General features: G+C 42.6%; 1 protein-coding gene and 1 long non-coding RNA gene across 2 annotated transcripts; one reads left to right on the top strand and one right to left on the bottom strand.

Annotated features, from left to right (window-relative positions):
- Positions 1 to 9,207: 9,207 nt before the first annotated feature.
- Positions 9,208 to 18,048, bottom strand: epd (ependymin). Its single transcript, XM_034178688.1, has 6 exons — positions 17,884 to 18,048; positions 17,622 to 17,653; positions 17,380 to 17,517; positions 17,097 to 17,283; positions 9,787 to 9,868; positions 9,208 to 9,640 (listed from the first exon to the last, which is right to left on the bottom strand). Exons 1-6 carry the CDS (start codon positions 17,957 to 17,959, stop codon positions 9,514 to 9,516), a joined length of 642 nt encoding a protein of 213 aa, XP_034034579.1. The 5' UTR covers positions 17,960 to 18,048; the 3' UTR covers positions 9,208 to 9,513.
- LOC117517602 lies at positions 17,616 to 18,058 on the top strand. Its single transcript, XR_004562768.1, has 2 exons — positions 17,616 to 17,719; positions 17,854 to 18,058. It is a non-coding gene; the product is annotated as an uncharacterized LOC117517602 (long non-coding RNA).
- Positions 18,059 to 18,996: the final 938 nt, after the last annotated feature.

The following is an 18,996-nucleotide window of genomic DNA, read 5'->3' on the forward strand; positions in this document are numbered from 1 at the left end:
GGACACAATGACGAACCTGTGTCCTATAGTAGCAGTAGAAGTAGTAGTAGGCTTCCCTTTCCAGTAAAATTAATTGAAATCCAGTCATGTCCTTTTGATTTATCCTGCTGACCACCAAACTAAAAAAAGCAGCAAGTAAAGCATAACTTCTATGATGGAAGTAATATTTATTGAGAAAAGCCCTGTAGTACACATTAACATGTTGTTACATTATTGATACATTTTGTAAGAAAGTCTGCTAACTGTTAAGACAGTTTAAATTTCATGCAATCTCTTATTCATAATGAGTACAATATACTGTGAGTAAATACATAATTCATTCAAAGCAAAATCTTCACAGGGCAATCGAAGAAATTAGACACATGAGATTGATATGAAGTATTTCCATGTATATATTGTCTTCAAGTAGGTTATCATATAATAACAATAATAGCATATAATAGAATAATGCATAATGGCTTTGTTTTATTAAATACATTTTATAAATTATGTAATTTTAAGGTAACTTTAAACTTTAATGCAAAATTGAAAATAAAAGACAGTTTTTACATTTCTTTTTAAGGTCCTTTCATGGCCCACTTGTATCTTGCACCCCACTGGGGGCTGTTAAAGTTAAACACTAAGGAACAAGAAAAGAACTTGTAAAAATAAAATTGGTCAAAGAAAAGCACCAAGCTGGAAAGGATGTGCAGCAGGTTAGGGTGACAAAGGATGAAGATGGTGAGTTCTTGTGAAGGTGGAGGGAATATTTTGAAGATCTAATGAATGAAGAAAATGAGAGAGGGAGAAGGAGGCTGGTTGATGTGGAGAGAGTAAATCAGGGAGTGCAGTGGATTAGTAAGGATGAAGGGAGGGCAGCTATGAAGCTGCTGAAAAATGGAAAGGTAGCTGGTCCAGATGATAGTGGAACCATGGAACTGTTTAGGAGAGATGGCAGTGCAGTTTTGAACCACATTTCTGAAGAAAACTTTGGAAAGTGAGATCATGAAAAGACATTTAAAACCATCTATGCCCATCTTTAAACAGACTTTTTTCTCTTTTTTTATTTAAGATATCAAAATATTATGACTGCAATGAAGCTTTTGAAGAGCAAATGTCGGTTTCATGGTGGGTTTAAGGTGTGGTTACTGACATTCTTGGGACTGCAACCATATCTATCTTGACCATGGTGAAGAATGATATGGCTGCAGTAGATGTGCACATCCATGTATTTATTAATCACCATGTAGTCTCCAATTCTTTTCTCTGGAAAAAAAAAGCACTTGCGTGTCTGTCACCTCTGGTGCCTCACATATATCCTCTCCATACATTGAGTTTTATCCCCTATCCTTTAACCGTGACACTCCCAGGATTCAATGTAGCCTAAAATGTGGCATCAGAGGTAATTTAATGCTGTGGCTGATAATCTTTATGCTCCTTTAGTTACTGCAGCTCTGCACATCACCCATGTACTAAAAAATCTAAACCAGTACACTTCTTCTCCATTCCTCAGGCATCTTCTCACTTTCCAAGATTTTATTAAACAATCTAGTTAAAAACTCCCCTCCCATCTCTCCTAAACATTCCCATGCCTCCACTGGTATGTAATCTGGGCCATCCTCCTTATTGATGTCTTGCATTTCCTGGTTTATTCTCTCCACATCATCCAGCCTTCTCTCCCTCTCTTTTTCTTCATTCATCAGCACCTCAAAATGCTCCTTCAACTTTTTCAACACGCTCTTCTCGTATGTCAGCATATTTCCATCTGTATTATTTGTCACCTTAACCTGCTGCACATCTTTACAGCCTCATCCATTTTTCTGGCCAGTCAGTACAACCCTTTTCTCTTAAGTCCTGTGATTGTGCAGTTGTTATTAAACTGTACAAAGCATTCGCAATGTGTTATTTGTTACAAGATACAGGGATTTTGTGTTAGAATCTGTTGAATAACACTTATTCCTTTTGTTTCACAAATGTATTATGAAAATGAGAACACGCAGCCTGAAGTAGAGACTTGAATGTAGATTTACTTCAGTCATCAAGACAACACAGTGGAAAGCTTGGGACACTTTGGATTTAAACACCTCCTAGAGGTACGAGTAGGTAACAACACTACCTCAGGCTGGCTGGACATAGCAGGACATGGATTTTGGACCCAGAATTAGGTTGGGCTAAGATCTTGTAGAGAACTCCAAGAGTGCATGACTGCATATGAAGTCATATGTGGAGGTGGAAAGCAGCCACATGACCATAACCACTTCTGGACATGGCAGGGATTGGGCAGGGCATTGACAGGGGAGACTGAAAATGCCTGTGCCAAATAGCAAGTTGAGAACCAAGCAGTTTGAAATGGGCCAAATGAGGGCAGCTGGGATGCAGTAGACTGCAAGCTTGTTGACCTTACAGAAGCAGACCCATAGGGCCCATATCCATGAAGCATGTCAGAGTCCTCTCAGAGAGCTCCTAACTTGGCCCAAAAATTCCTGGCAAGTAATTTTAGCCTAAGAGTGATCCAATGAGTGTCTGAGAGCAACTCTGAGCAAGGAGGGGACAGAAACTTTTATATTTGTGAGGAGGTGGGGTTGACCCTGTTGCTAGGTATGAAGCAGTCCTCTAAGAGCTGTGATTGGTTGTCACAAAAAGGGAAAGAGAGAGAAAAAAACAAACAAATGCACTCCACACTCCTAATTATAAATGGACAGGGAAATCAACTGATCGTATAACCTGAACTGTATTAAGAAATGTGTAATCATGAAAATAATTTAATGTCATGATGATGAAACTCAGCAAAATTAAATGAATTGTTGCACAGTTTCAAAATGTTTGAGGCAACCTCATTTGCATGCCGATTATTATATTGATTAGCTATTGTTATGTTTATTCTCCATGATGCTAGACAAGCGACGAGTGTGAGAAGCACTGTTGCATGCTGCAATCCAAAGCGAGAGCAGAGATTGCAGCACACAAGCCAAGCTCTCCTTAAACAGGTGTGTTTAGGCTCTGGCTGCTGACGTCGCTTACTTCGATATTAATAATTGTATGAATGCTATATACTTTAGAATAGCATAGTGCCACCCTTTATTGTCATTATACAAACTGTACAATGAGATTGAAGAGATGTTCTCTTTTTTCAGTGCAAACACATAAAGCAAAAAAAGAGAAAAAGTAGAAATAATTTTAAGTGTAAAATCCTACATGACAGTGCAATGAAAATCTCTATGTATAAATATAAGATTAAAATTTTTTTTTATTTATTCATATATAAATAAAAATATATATTTATATGCAATTTACATTTATCGCAATGTTGTGATGACCTTCATCTCAGGTGTTATTATGTTACTACAGTGGGTGGGAAACGTCTCTCTTACCCCCCACCCCATCATGGACAGATGTTCTATCATATTTCAAGTTGTGAATCAGGTGTTGTGTGGGCCGCCAGAAGAGGAGGTACTGCTGGCCCACCACCAGAGGGCGCCCTGCCTGAAGTGCGGGCTTCAGGCACGAGAGGGCGCTGCCACCACAGACACAGCCAGGGGTGACAGCTGTCACTCATTATCTCATGACAGCTGTCACCCATCTACGCTTCATCATACTACTCCATAAAACCCGGACGTCATCTCCACCTCATTGCCGAGATATCATCTACCTGTGAAGGTAATTTCTCTGCTGACTTAAAACTAAATAATAGTCTGAACTCTTTTGCAGCCGTTTTCCTGTGGTGTGCCTTATCTGCTGGATTGGCGTTTGGTGTGAACAGCGACGGCTTCGCTTCACACCCAAACCAGATAAGTGGTTTAACAGGAGCTGCACGAGTGTGTGATTAGAGGTGGAGGTGACTTTCCACCTTCTGACTGTTTTTGTTACTGGGTGTGCACACACCCACATCTCACTGTTTGTGCTCCTCACCAGCAGTACCAGATCCGACAGTCGGGGATGGTGATCACCTGGGAATTCGGGACTTGGCGGCTCCAGTATTCACCAGGTTCGGTGGCGGCGGAAATCGTGTGGTTCCGGCTCTTCTCAGGACAGACGTCTTCTATCCTCGAGCCTGCCCACACGTCACCTTTGTGTATTGACTGCTATCATATTCTGAGATTGTCTGTATAGTCGCTGTGCACATTCACAACATTAAATTGTTACCTTTTGGCTCATCTATTGACCGTTCATTTGCGCCCTCTGTTGTGGGTCCGTGTCACTACACTTTCCCCAACATCAGGTCCATTTATTTGTAGAGTATATTTTAAAGGGGGATCTAAAGATACATCAGAATAGGAAATATTACTATTGTAGATAGCTATAGATACATACAGAAAGAATACCAATATCGTTCACTGTCAATCAAACTGTGTTTCATCTGGGACCATAAATCATCCATAAAATATAAAGATTTCCAGCTGGTGGGGGGGGGTGATGTCCTAGGAGATATCCAGATGGGAAGATATACTGTTACACTGGTACACTCTAAAACATTGCAGCACGTTTAGTTATGTAAACTTTACCTCTCTTTAACATAAAGAGCTCTTACAGGTTTTTGATGTTGAACTCAACTTTACAAGTTGAGTAGAGTTGTAAAGTTGAGTTCATAATCCAAAACTTGCAAGAGCTCTTTATGTTAAAGAGAGGTAGCAAGTGGACATAACTAAATGCAGCTGCAATGTTTTACAGTGTAGTGTGTTAAGCCGTGGTCACAACCCGCCGTACTTGCACGTGCGTGCAGTTTACTTGCAAAAACGTGGGCTAAATTTGGAGATCCGTACTTCGTAAGTACTGCCTCAGTACAAATTTAGGAGCACGCAGACACGCCATAGAGGTTTTAGTGCATGCAGAACTTTCGCTGCAGTCAGGCTGCGGATTCACCAGCAGTACAGATGACGCACGCTGTGAGTACTGCCTCAGTACGGATTCAAAGCAGCACATTTTCATTCAATTACTATTGAATTAACCAAATCTGTACGTAGGCAGTACGGATTACGGCACCCACCACATACTATGGAGGCTGATAGACTTGCATGCACAACGCAGCTTCTCACTTGAACTTGGACTTTATTTCCAAACGTCAGCAACACACACTCCACAGCTTGAGTCTGTTAACTAGCTGTAACTTTTCAAGGCAAGTAAACACTCGTACAACTGACCGCTGCAGGCTGGACATGCTCATGCATCGCCAACACCGAAAAACACCTGCCGCTCCGGTACCGCTCATAAAAAAGAAAAGCGACCCCACACACACACACTGCTTTATTGTCAACTCTCTTTATCGTTACACTCCTAGAGATGTGCGTTGAACGTACTCCCTCCCTCCTCTTGCTACTGCCTCCGTACGTTTTCACAAAAACGTAGTGGCTGTGGCATCCGCAGAAAACGTACGGCGAAAAAAATGCACGGTGGGTTGTGACCGGGGCTTAACTGAGTCACTGTCATTCATTCCTCAGACCAAGCTCAAACTTAGAGGTGATAGAGCTTTTTCTGTTGTTGGTCCCAGATTGTGGAATGACCTGCCTCTCTGGCTTTTGACTGGAGGTGTAACGGAGGCCAGCAGGTGTCGCTGTGCAGATGTAGTTAGTAAACCTCACTCCCAACAGCTCAAAAAGGATTCTCTGGTCACAAGGCCAGAGCCCTGGGTTTTAGCCTTCTGGTTAGAGAGTCCAACTTCTGTGCCAGAGCTCGTGAGTTCGCGTCCCGAGGGGAGCAAATGGGCGGAGTCATAACAACACTACAGAGGGTTGATGATTTTACTGTTTTAAAGAATTATATTGTTGCCACTGTTATTTATGTCTTTATTGTACAGCACTTTGGTCAACCTTGTTTTTTAAAATGTGCTCTACAAATAAACTGGATTGGATTGGACTGGATTCAACATACAGGGATTGTCTCTCCTTCCTTTCTGTCTTTCTGCCATCTTGTCTCGCTCCTCTTAAGAGTTTTGCACCTTAGGAGCTCTCTTAAGGCCTAAGATGCTTTGTGAATAACTTTTGTCTTACCAAGGGAAAATTCTAAGAAATGTCTTAGAATTTGAGGAATTCTAAGATTTTTCTTAGACTGACGTCACTAAGAGCTACTTTTAGCCTTAGGATGCTTCATGGATTCAGGCCCTGGATTTAACAGGTGGGAATTTCAATAAGCGAGCAACTGGGTATCTTAACTTGTAGGGACATTCACTTGTCTCGGCAGTGACATTCATGCTTCTGGGTGCTCAGTCTTTGAGATCAAGACACACCTGTGAAGAGCTTATGGTGTCATGAGGCTGCTGTACAAAGGTTTTTGGTGATGGCAATATCTTTGTAGGAGAATAAAGGTCCAAGTCTTTAGGGTCCAGGTGATTGTGGAAACTCAGAAGAGAAATATCACTTGCACTGTGAGGGAGCGTCAGCTGCAACATTTTGACTATGTGTGTCATGTATTTTGGCATGTTTCACTGTGTATGCTCCAGCACATAGATGCCTTTGTGCTGAAGACTCCTTTGGCTATCGAAGGGCAAGGAGACAACCACACCTCATTTGGCTGCAGCACAAGAGTAATTACTTTTGAGTGGTGGGGATAGACTAGTAGTTTGCCTGAGTGGTTACCATCCAGGACCCAAAGCAGTTCTGTGACATTGTGGATGAGGTGATGCACAACACCAACACATACTCCCAGACTTGACTGGGTATCTTACCAATTCTGGTTAAAAAAAAGGTTTGATTTAATGCCTATAATACAGAGTTGGGTAATCCCTGCTTTGGTGAGTAAAAGTCCTACCACATATTTGTTCCATCCACCCACTAAATCATCTGATTCCAAATTGTTCATCTCCTCAGGCAGGTAGATGAGCTAATCACCTGTTTTTGGTGCAGAGGTAGCAGTGCAACATGGTAGGGCCTTTCCTCACTGAAACTGAGGATTACCACCTGTTATAATGCCTGATCACAATTTCACTATTTGCGCCCTAAACTCTTCCATGTCTACAGAGACCTCAGAGGTCTTCCGTGAACTCAAATGTCTGCCTCCAGTGGTGATGTGGTTTAATCATTTAACAAAAACTCTTTTTTAGGCTATTAGTAAGATGGGTAAACATGTACTTTCTATTGCCCCCACTGCCCTTTAAAAAAAAAAAAATCAGGGTCACCACAGTTAATTCAATGTGGATCTGCATGTTGGGACTCCGACGAGGGCCGTCGCATCTCTTCCACTCTCCCTTATCTCTCTGCCTTTAACCTTCAAGTCCCTACTTCACCAGACTGTGAATTCCTCAAAACTATATTGGATTCTGTATCTATTGGACTACTATTGGATTAACCATGGAATTGATCAGCTGGTCTCTGAACGCTATTGACACCATTTTTTCTACAAGAAGGTCAGGACCGGGGGATCCTACCTGCCCAGATGGAACGTATCCTGCGGGCTATGTCCTCGACTCCTGGGGGTCTTGGCGTGTTGCATGCTTGGCGTCTTTCTCCGTTGAGGACGTCGAGGATTTATTCATTTTTGGTCTCATGGCAGCAGGGCTTGTACTTTTTGGCTTATGTGCTGCCCTGATCTACCGGAAAATTGGCAAGACCACGGCATCAAGAACCACGGGCCCTCGCTTGTCCGTCATGATTAACGAGGTTGGCAAGGCAGTGCATTCTCAGACTGCGTTGACTCTTGAACTCAGATGCAAATTGGATGACACCTTGGAGCAGATGCGTGCCTTGCAGTTGAAGCTGAAGGTTTCGGAGGCCGGTCTTAATTCATAATTGGGAATATTCTAAATTCATAATTGGGATTTGGCTGTTTAAGTGGAACTGTTAAAAAGTGTTTTTCACTGCTCAGCTGCAACACTACAGGCTATCTAGCCTCAAGGACAAATTGCCCACTGTTTACCTCCAGAGGAATTTATTCAGGCCTTGGTGAGATTATTCGGCTCCGTTCTTATCTCAACCCACAAAGACAATAAACTGACAGACTTACACATGGACTGAAGCATGCTCCAGCTTTTCCCTTTCACCTCCCTTCCAGCCCCCCCACAGCTGGCCCCCGTTCTTCCCAAGCTGGCAGGCGGCGCGACTCCAGTTGCAGCAGCTACCACACACTCACATCGCCTCAATTTGGAAAACGGACTGTTTCAAGTTTAGTGCACATAAACAATGTCAAATGTATATGTGTTGTCTTAATTATGATGTGTGCCATTATTATGGTAAACAAGTAATAATTGTGGATTAATTGCTGTTTGTCTGTGGAATGTGAGTGTGGCAATCTCGTTGTTGTAATGACAATGATAATAAAGCTATCCATCCATCCATCCATGTTCATTTAGCACAATTTTACATTTTCCTGATGCAAATCCAGATGTACATAGGGAAGGGTGCACAGATGGGCTTGAACTGGGGACCTTCTGTTTTGGAAGCAAATGCATGAACCACTTATCCCTGGATTTCACATGAAAGGGGTGAGAGTCAACAAATCCCCTTCTATGCTGACAAATTATACCTTATTTGTAGTCTTTCTGTCACTTGATTCTGTTTTTTTTTTTTTTTTTTTTTTTTTAAATCTTTTTTCTCTGTCTGAGGTGCAGCTCCATCCAAAAGTGGGGGGTGGGTGTCTTCTTCTGCAGTGATTATAAAATAGACGGGATCTGTGGACCCCCCCAACCAGCCTTCCATCTTGGACACCAGCATGGACTTCTGAAATTCTCTGTATATTTGTATTGTCAAGTGTGTTGGTACAATGGCCCAAACAGAGGGTCACCCCTTTGAGTCTGGTCTGCTTGAGGGAGTTTTTTCTTACCACTGTCACCTGTGTGCTTGTTCTGGGGGTTGGTAAGGTTAGACCTTACTTGTGTGAAGTGCCTTGAAGCAGCTTTGTTGTGATTTGGTGCTATATAATTGAAATAAATTGAAATAGTATGAGACACCTGCTCATTGCAGGTTACTGCTCCAGCCAGGGTTGGTACCTACAACTGAGTGGACTTGGGCAATGCTGATGAAGTGCCTTCCCCGAGAACACAGATAGCACAACTGGGAAACATACCCAGGTCTGTATATTGGTAGCCCAACCCCTATCCCACTGAGCTGCCAGCTCTGCATAATCATAAACACATGAAAAATCAAGCAAATGATTTGTGCCTCATGATGCTTTTGTGAATCTGAAAGTTTATGAAAATCCTTTTTTTTGCTACACACCTCCCTGCTGCATAATAATACCTGTCAAATATACAAATCTTACAATGAGGTAATAGGGACCGGGGGATAAAAACTACACATCCAACAGCTTTGACATTTTATTGTTCCATTAATCATATCACAAAGGTTTTGCAAGCAGTAGGCCTATGAATGTGAAAAGCCACCAGCTGTTAGTAAGTACACTAATTCTATATTCCATGTGTCTTTCAAATACAGTAAAATATATGTAGGCTATACATGATCCATTCAAAGCAATAGAAGATCAACCAGGATGGTGTGTGATGCAGTGCAGAGTCAAGTGAAAAACTGGAGTTAAAGACAATAAGGCACAAGAAGTGCCAAAATTGCGGTGGGTCGTAGTCTGGTAGGAGTTTGGTTCGGTGAGTTTGCTCTACATGAACTCATTGAGGAAACTGTGTACCGTCCCTTCAGGTGTCTCTTCCAAAGGATGCCCCTCACAAATGGATGGCACGAGCAGAAGATCAGGGTCCTTGATTTCAGACTCAATGTCCATGTTGCTGTTCGAAATGGACGCAAAAATCACACGGACAGTTTTTAAGGTCATGATCATTAACCTGCATTACAGCCACTCTGTAGCAGCCAATTAATAGTGAAAAGTATATCTGAAAGAGTTTATTTCTGCCTGATATGAAAATCAACCAACCTGAAAAGAAGTGGTGATGACTCAGAGAAGTACAATATGGACACAGGCAGACATCCCATGGTTACAGACATGGAATAATAATCTGGAAAAAGACAAAGACACAATGTTTAATGTTCCATAGTGTGGTGGATGTACAACACCAGTGCTCACATCAAGATCTGACTGTGTTTAAAGGCATAAGAAATACCACCACTTGTCACATATTTACTTGTTATATCACACCTTGTCTTCATGGTTTTTTTTTAAAGCTGCCAAGGGAACAAGTGAAAATTCACTTCTTCTTTCAATTCTTTCTTTTTGTGAGAAAAGGTCTCGAAATTAGCTGAGAAATCAGATCCGCTGTGGTGACCTGGAGCAAAAAAGGGACAAGCTGAAAGAACTTACTTTTATTTTATTAATAATTAGGAAGTGTTACATATTTTACAAATAACACAGCAGGTTAAAAATGTCATGGCAAAACAGCTTGTTTCATTTCAGGAATGACTTCAGATGTTTCCAAAACATTTTTTTAAGATTTATTATCTAAAAACCAGTACTTACATGTTTGTGATAATTTACCTAAGTCTTCTATTATGTGCAATTAGATATTTTGTTGGGCAGCACGGTGGATTAGTGGTTAGCACTGTTGCCCCACAGCAAGAAGGCCATGGGATTGATTCCCACCTGTGGCCTTTCTGTGTGGAGATTGCGTGGGGAAACTCCAGCTTCCTCCCACGTTCAAAGACATGCAGGTTAGGTGGATTGGAAACTTTAAATTGTCCGTGAATGTGTGTGTGTGTCTATTTTCAAGCTCGGTCATCCACGCATTTAATCTCTGGGGCGTTTTTTTCGGTGAACACATCGCCAAGCTCAATACAAATATATGTAATTTGATCACTTTTCAAAGGGGTCAATTTAATGTACAAATGTTCATTTCAGGTCATCTTAGTGTATAAATCTCACTGTTCCAGGCAATGATAGCTATCAGCTGGCTATTAGAAGCAAGTTAGAGACAAAATCAAACCCGCTGATTTCAATAAACAATCAATACAGCCAGAGTGAGATTTCACCGAGCGGCCAGTCGCGGAAGTATGACTTCTCGCTTTCGGATTGGCCACTTCGCCGAAGTGACGTGGCGTCGACCTCAAAGAATATGTGGCCCTGCAACAGACTGGCATCCTGTCTGGGGTGTACCCCGCCTCATGCCCTATGACTGCTGGGATAGGCTCCAGCCACCCGCGACCCTTAACTGGAGTAAGCGGTTGAAGATGAGAGAGTGAGTGAGATATTTTGCCCAGAAATGAGACAAATATTCTTGGTAAGATTTTGTGTTTTTGCGCTACAGTTCATTGTGCAAACAACATGGACATGGCCAGTGGTGGGCACGCCCCTTACCAAAAAGTAGTACATGCAAGTATGTTTCAAGTATACTTCCAGTTTACTTTTTATATACTTATCAGTACTATTTTTTGGTAAGGGGCAGTTAATCAGCTAACAGCTAATTAGTAATGCTAACGTTGTTGCTTAGCAGATTAGCTTTTCAGCTAACTTTGAAAAGCATTAGTGAACCAATTAGCTTCCATTAAATTTAATTCTGCTAACTTAAATTCAGCTTACACTTTTTTGAATAAAGTTTAATGGACAAAAACATGCAAACCATAAAATCATACGTTTGTTCCTATTGGAGCTTATAATTGAATAAGCAAAAAGTGACACATTGCTCAAAGGCAACAAACATCACCTCCAAGAGATGGAGCAGAACAGGAGGTCATGCCAAATTTGTCAGATTATTAACATTGTTTTCCATTTTTCTTTTTTCTCTAATTCATTTAATAGTTGATGTACTGTGAATTAACTGTATGATGAATGTAAATGATTATTTTATTAGTTCATTTAATTATGTACATCTTTATCATCATCTGATTTTGCATTGCTGATTCTTTTGGAGAACCTTCGTGCTTATGCTACAACATACGAGGTCTGTCACTAAAGTAACAGTCCTTTTTATTTTTTTCAAAAACTATATGGATTTCATTCATATGTTTTTACGTCAGACATGCTTGAACCCTCATGCGCATGCGTGAGTTTTTCCACGCCTGTCGGTGACGTCATTCGCCTGTGAGCACTCCTTGTGGGAGGAGTCGTCCAGCCCCTCGTCGGAATTCCTTTGTCTGAGAAGTTGCTGAGAGACTGGCACTTTGTTTGATCAAAATCTTTTCTAAATCTGTGAGGCACATCGAAGTGGACACGGTTCGAAAAATTAAGCTGGTTTTCGGTGAAAATTTTAACGGCTGATGAGAGATTTTCAGGTGATACTGTCGCTTGCAGTGGGAGGTGAAGAAGAGAGACGTCGCGTAGCGCTCCCAGGCGCCGTCGTCAGCCTGTTTCAAGCTGAAAACCTCCACATTTCAGGCTCTATTGAACCAGGACGTCGTGAGAGAACAGTGAAGTTTCAGAAGAAGTCCGTTTCAGCATTTTATCCGGATATTCCACTGTTAAAGGAGATTTTTTTTAATGAAAGACGTGCGGACGGATTGCAGCGTCGGCTCGCAGCCGCCGCGACGCTCCGCCACAGGAAAAACACCTCTGTTGGAAGCCTTAAGGACAAGTTGGAACATGCCCAACTGTTAAACAATTTCTCAGATACTCACTCCACTGAAAGCCATCAAAAGCCGCCTGGATTTTACAAATGGTTATCAACATGGAGGTGTTTTTCCTGTGCCGCCGCACTGCGCCGGCTGCGTCCCGACGGGCAGACCCGTCCGCACATCTTTCATTAAAAAAATCTCCTTTAACAGTGGAATATCCGGATAAAATGCTGAAACCGACTTCTTCTGAAACTTCTCTGTTCTCTCACTACGTCCTGGATCAATAGAGCCTGAAATGTAGAGGTTTTCAGCTTGAAACAGGCTGATGACGGCACCTGGGAGCGCTGCGCGACGTCCCACTGCGTGGGAAGTCCTTAAAGCGACAGTATCACCTCAAAATCTCTCATCAGCCGTTAAAATTTTCACAGAAAACCAGCTTAATTTTTCCAACCGTGTCCACTTCGATGTGCCTCACAGGTTTAGAAAAAATTTTGATCAAACAAAGCGCCAGTCTCTCAGCAACTTCTCAGACAAAGGAATTCCGACGAGGGGCTGGATGACTCCTCCCATAAGGAGTGCTCACAGGCGAATGACGTCACCGACAGGCGTGGAAAAACTCACACATGCGCACAAGGGTTCAAGCATGTCTGACGTAAAAACATATACAGATGAATCATTTCTATCTCACCCTGTCCTCTGTGTCTTCCTCTGTAACATCAACCACCTGCATGTCCTCCCTCAGCACATCAATAAACCTCCTCTTTGGCCTCCCTCTTCTCCTCCTGCCTGGTGACTCCATCTTCAGCATCCTTCTCCCTATATACCCTGGGTCTCTTCTCTGCACATGTCCAAACCATCTCAATCTCGCCTCTCTGGCTTTGTCTCTAAACCGTCCCACCTGAGTTGTCCCTCTGATATTTTTCATTCCTAATCCTATCCATTCTCCCCACTCTCAAAGTGAACTGCAACATCTTCAGCTCCTCCACCTCCAGCTGTGCCTATTGTCTTTTTGTTAATGCCACCACTGTACAACATAGCTGATCTCACTACTGTCTTGTAAACTTTCCCCTTCGCTCTTGCAGATATTCTTTGGTCATCACTCCTCCACAATTCACCCACTCCACCCTACTTGCACTCTCTTCTTCACCTCTGTACCATACCCTCCATTACTTTGAACAGTTGACCCCAAGTATTTAAACTGATCTACTTTCATCACTTCTACTCCTTGTAATCACACTATTCCCCAGGGCTCCCTCCCATTCACACACATGTACTCAGTCTTGTTTCTACTGACTCTCTTTTCCCTTCTCTCCAGAGCATATCTCCACCTCTCCAGGCTAGACTCAACTTGCTCTCTACTCTCACTACAGATCACAATGTCATCTGCAAACATCATAGTCCATCACCATTTCTAACAAGAAAGGACTCAGAGCTGATCCTTGGTGTGATCCCACCTCCAACTTGAATAAGTCTGTCATTCCTACTGTGCATCTCACCACTGACACACTATCCTTGTACATGTCCTGCACTACCCTCACATATTTCTCTGCCACTCCAGACTTCCTCATACAATTCCACAACTCTTCTCTTCGCACCCTGTCATAAGCTTTCACTAAATCCACAAATACACAATGTAAGTTCTGGCCTTCTCTATACTTCCACTGCTCTTTCCCATAACTTCATGCAGGGGCTGGTCAACTTTATGCCTACTGCAGCTCTGCACATCACCCTTGGTCTTAAAAATAGGAATCAGCACACTTTGTTGCCACTCCTCAGGCATCTTCTCACGTTCCAAGATTTTATTAAACAATTTGGTTAGAAACTCCACAGCCATCTCTCCTAGACAGTTCCATGCCTCCACTGGAATGTCATCTGGACCAACTGCCTTTATACTCTTCTTCCTCTTCACATCAGCCCTCGCTTCATCCTGACTAATCTCTTGCGCTGCCTGATTTACTCTCTCCACATCATTCAGCCTTTTCTCTCTCTCATTTTCTTCATGCATTAGCTCCTCAAAATATTCCCTCCACCTTCCCAACACACTCTCTTCACTTGTCAGCACATTACCATCTGCATCTTTTACCACCCTAACCTGCTGCACATCCTTTCCAGCTCTGTCCCTTTGTCTGGCCAATCGGTGCAAGTCCTTCTCCTTCCTTACTATTCAGCTTCTTGTACAACTCATAATATGCCTTTTCCTTAGCTTTTGCCACTTCTCCTCTTGCCTTACGCCGCATCTCCTCGTACTCCTGTCCACTTTCTTCATCTCTCTGACTATCACATTTTTTGTCAACCTCTTTCTCCTTATGCTTTCCTGGACATCTTCGTTCCACCACCAAGTCTCCTTGTCTTCCTTCCGCTGTCCAAAACCATCCTAGCTGTCTCCCTTACCACATCTGCAGTACTTTTCCAGTTGTCCAAAATTGCTTCCCCTCTATCCAATGCCTCTCTCACCTGCTCACTGAATTTCACACAGCAGTCTTCCTCCTTCACCTTCCACCATTTGATCCTTTGTTGAGCTCTCACTCTCTTCTTCTTCTTTACCTCTAAAGTCATCCTAGAAACCACCATCCTATGCTGTCTAGCTGCAATCTCTCCTGCCACCACTTTACAGTCTCCAATTTATTTTAGCTTGCATCTCCTACAAAGAATGTAGTCCACCTGCGTGTACCTTCCTCCGCTTTTATATGTCGCCCTGTGCTCTTCCCTTTTCTTAAAGTAGGTATTCACCACAGCAATTTACATCCTTTTTTGGAATATCAACTACCATCTGCCCTTCCACATTCCTATCCTTGATACCATATCTACCCATTACTTCTTCAGCAACCCCATCCCCTTCACCAACACACCCATTGAAGTCTGCTCCTATCACCACTCTTTCATGCTTGAGGCACACTCTCCACCACCTCATCGAACTCACTCCGGGACTCTTCTGTCTCCTTTGTTTTGTAAGTTACCTGTGTGGCATATGCACTGATGATATTCATTATCACCCCTTCAATTTCCAACTTCACACTCATCACCCTGTCATACATTCGCTTAACCTCCAACACACTCTTAACATACTCTTCCTTTAAAATGACCCCAACACCATTTCTCTTCCTATCCACACCACGATACAACAGCTTGAACCCACTTCCTATTAGGGATGTGAATCGTACAACAACTTATGATTCAATTTGATTCCGATTCTTGTGGTGACGATTTGATTCAGAATCAATTTTCGATTCAAAGAGCTCTGAGAAATAGTTATATTACTTAAAAAATGTTTCTGTTTAAGAAAATGCAGCTTCACAAGGTTAATCAAGTGATTCTAGATGTAAATTTACTTATCTGCTTTGCTCGTTCAGAGTTGGCTGGCAGTTTAGCGAAGCGCTAGTCAGTAGTCAGCAGATACCGCTGCTCCCCTGTTTTAGCTCCAGGTGATGGCGTCGCATGTGGGCTTGCAGATTTGAAGTGTTTCCGAAGTACTTGACTTTCATTTTGCAGATTTTGCACACTGCATAAGTCATGTCAAGCTCCTTCTTACGCAGCAAATAATAAAATCCAAAATGTGCCCAAACATTTGCCTTCAGCAAAGACAGTGCTGGCTGAATTAGCTCTTCGTCCGCCATGCTAAGCTGCAGCTAACGAACGTTTGAAGCACACCGGACCCTCCCCTCGCGGGAACACTGTAGTACGGAAGCCGTTGCCTGGCAGTACATGCAGCAAGTAGGCAAGAAAATGTAAAAAAAAAAAAGTTTTTAAAAATCGATTCTTGGACATTTTGGATCGATTCAGAATAGTTATAAATAAGAATCGCGATTCGGACATGAATAGATTTTTTCCAGCAGCCCTACTTCCTATGCTCCTGCTCTTACTTCCCTTCCACTTGCACACACAATATGTCTACCTTTCTCCTCTCCATCAAATCAGCCAACTCTTTCACTGTAAAATCACCAGTGTTAAATTAACACAGCCAGTGAACATATGGTCCTACTCCGGCCAGAGTGGGACCATATGTTCACTGGCAGTGTTAATTTAACACTGTCAGTGTTAGTTTTACACTAGTGATTTTACTGTGTTGCTTTTACCAGTCATACTGGCAACATTCAAAGTCCCATCTGTCACCTCCACCCTTCTAGATTTCCTGTTTGCCCGCTGTCTGGGGACACATTCTCCTCTTCTTTTTCATCTTCGCCCTGCAATAGCCCAATTTCTGCTGGCACCCTGTCGGGCAACAGCACCGTTGGTGGTCGTTGTTAACCCAGGACTTGACTGATCGAGCTATGGAAATTTGATTTGTACTCTGCATGGTTGGGATGGCTTGTTATACGCTGGATGCCCTTCCTGACACAACCCTACCCATTTGTCCAGGCTTGGGACCGACACTCACAGTATACTGCTTGCACACCCCATGTGGCTGAGATTTGACAAATTTTAAGGTTAACACCCTGTCTCCTTCTACCCTCCTCATTTATCCAGGCTTGGGATCGGCACTCAGAATGTACTGGCTGCACACCCCATGCGGCTGAGTTGCATTTTTTAATAAGTCTATAACATAAGAACAGGTGGAAAAAGTAAAGCACTGTGAATGCTTTCTGGATGCACTGTAAAATCTTTGGATCTTTTTCTGAAACTTCTGTTGCTGTGGTGTGGCAACTGATAATCTCAGGGGACTGCAGCCCCATGAAACTTTACCACCTCCATGTAGTCTCCAATGTTTTCTCAGAAAAAAAACAAAAATACCTGCATGTCTCTCACCTTTGGTGCCTGGCATGTATCCTCTCCATACATTGACTTTTATTCCCTCCCCTTCAACCGTGGCACTCCCAGGATTCAATGCTGCCAAAAACGTGGCATCGGAGGGAATTTCTAGCGGGTGCAGGGTCGACTGCAAGGATTTTTTCTCACAGCTGTGGTTTTTGCTGTCAATCTCATAGAATACTCCCTAAAAGATTGAATGGGTAACAGGACAGACTCAGTTTTCAACATGTAAAACAGCTTCAAGTGAATTGTGATATTCTTAAAGGAAGAATTGTGTCACCTCGTCAAAAAACATCAGTAAATCCAGATGTTCTGAAGTGTTCAGGGGATGGCTATCGTTTGATTTGAAGCGAAGTTTATTGCCCGTGGAATCATAAGTGAATGTACCCAGCGCTTTCACCTCACCTTTTAAGGACATCTGGTCCAACAATAAGGTACAAATTAAGAAGGAAAGAAAGAGGGGTTATGTTTACATTTAAAAACACTCATGTTGCGTTTGAAAGATGTGTTTATGAAACTCACCACAATCATTGTTCCTGTCATATTGGGTGGATCTGAAAGATAAGGACAGCAGATTGTGTTTGCACATGCTGATAAAAAGGCATTATGTAGCATATACTGTACATATATATATATATATATATATACATATATGTGTGTGTGTGTGTGTGTGTGTGTGTGTGTGTGTGTGTGTGTGTGTGTGTGTGTGTGTGTGTGTGTGTGTATATATATATATATATAGAGAGAGAGAGAGAGAAACTAAAGCAATGCTCTGATTTCTTACGGCAAGGCTGATGCAGATCGGCATGGGCGTTGGCAGTCAGGCCGATGAAGACGAAGAGTGTGAGAGCTGTGTACATCCTTCCCGTCTTGAGGGAGTCACAAAATGCAGACGACAAGTTAGAGATGGAAAAAGCAACCCTAAGCCTGTTCAGCTTTCTGCACGGGTTTTATAGGGCTAAAGGCCATTGCACATTAGTGCATTGTGTAAAAAGACCCCGGACGATGACACCCTGGACTCTGAACACCAAGCTGTCCAAATATCTCTCCTGGCAGGTGGTGACCCACGCAGTGTTTTTGTGATGCTTCAGCTGTCTTCAGATGTTTTTGTAAAATGTTTATTGGCATCTGCACACACCATGAAGTGAAAAAAAAAAAAGATTATGCATTAGTAGATAACTGGACACTAATTACAGGTACTTCCACGTCACGTCCTATCCGGGTTTACTTTTGGCCAAGGCAATGTTAAAGTTAGTTAACATCTGACGTATGATCATGTATGTTTCTTTCATCATACTATAATTTGAAACACATTTGTTTGTTTGTTTGTGTATGTGTTTGTTTGTTCCAATACTTGTCAAAGGTGCTTTGGACACTTTCTGTTATGTGTCGACGCGGGTTGAGGAGCGGACCTGCGTCTGACGGAACCCAGCACTAAAATAACCAGAAAGCGGTTCCAATAACAAAACAATTTATTCTTTCCACCCTCTGGTGCATAACAAAGTGAATGAACAAAAGATGCGTCAGTCTGGTGGAGTGAAGGCTGGCACGCTCTCCAGCGCCTAAAAGGATCGAAGCCCGGCGCTTCTGGACTCACTTTTACCGCCAGACACCCCCCAGGTGGACACGACAAACCGACTCTCTGCGAAGGATAGAAGAGGTGAGGTAAGTCAGCAGTTACAAGCAATATCCTTCAAAAGGCACACACTATCAGCAACACATTCAGGTCTGTATTTAAGCTTTATGTAAATGAGCAGCTTCTCACAACAGGTGGAGGATCAGTTGTCCGCACGCCACAGCAGTGAGAAGTGAGCTGCACAATTCTCATCACAATTCAAATATACTGCGTAACAAAATACCAAGTTACTATCAACAAGTAGTCAAACAATTAATCACC

This window comes from Thalassophryne amazonica, chromosome 9 (genome assembly GCF_902500255.1).
Source record: "Thalassophryne amazonica chromosome 9, fThaAma1.1, whole genome shotgun sequence".
Lineage (NCBI taxonomy): Eukaryota > Metazoa > Chordata > Actinopteri > Batrachoidiformes > Batrachoididae > Thalassophryne > Thalassophryne amazonica.

Bases quoted from the DNA above. Each gene is read 5' to 3' on its own strand.
- epd (XM_034178688.1), bottom strand. From the start codon at position 17,959: ATGTACACAGCTCTCACACTCTTCGTCTTCATCGGCCTGACTGCCAAC. The intron at 17,518-17,621 runs GTGAGTTTCATA...TTGTTGGACCAG, and splicing joins TGACAGGAACAATGATTGTG to ATGTCCTTAAAAGGTGAGGT. The intron at 17,284-17,379 runs GTGACACAATTC...TCAATCTTTTAG, and splicing joins TACTGATGTTTTTTGACGAG to GGAGTATTCTATGAGATTGA.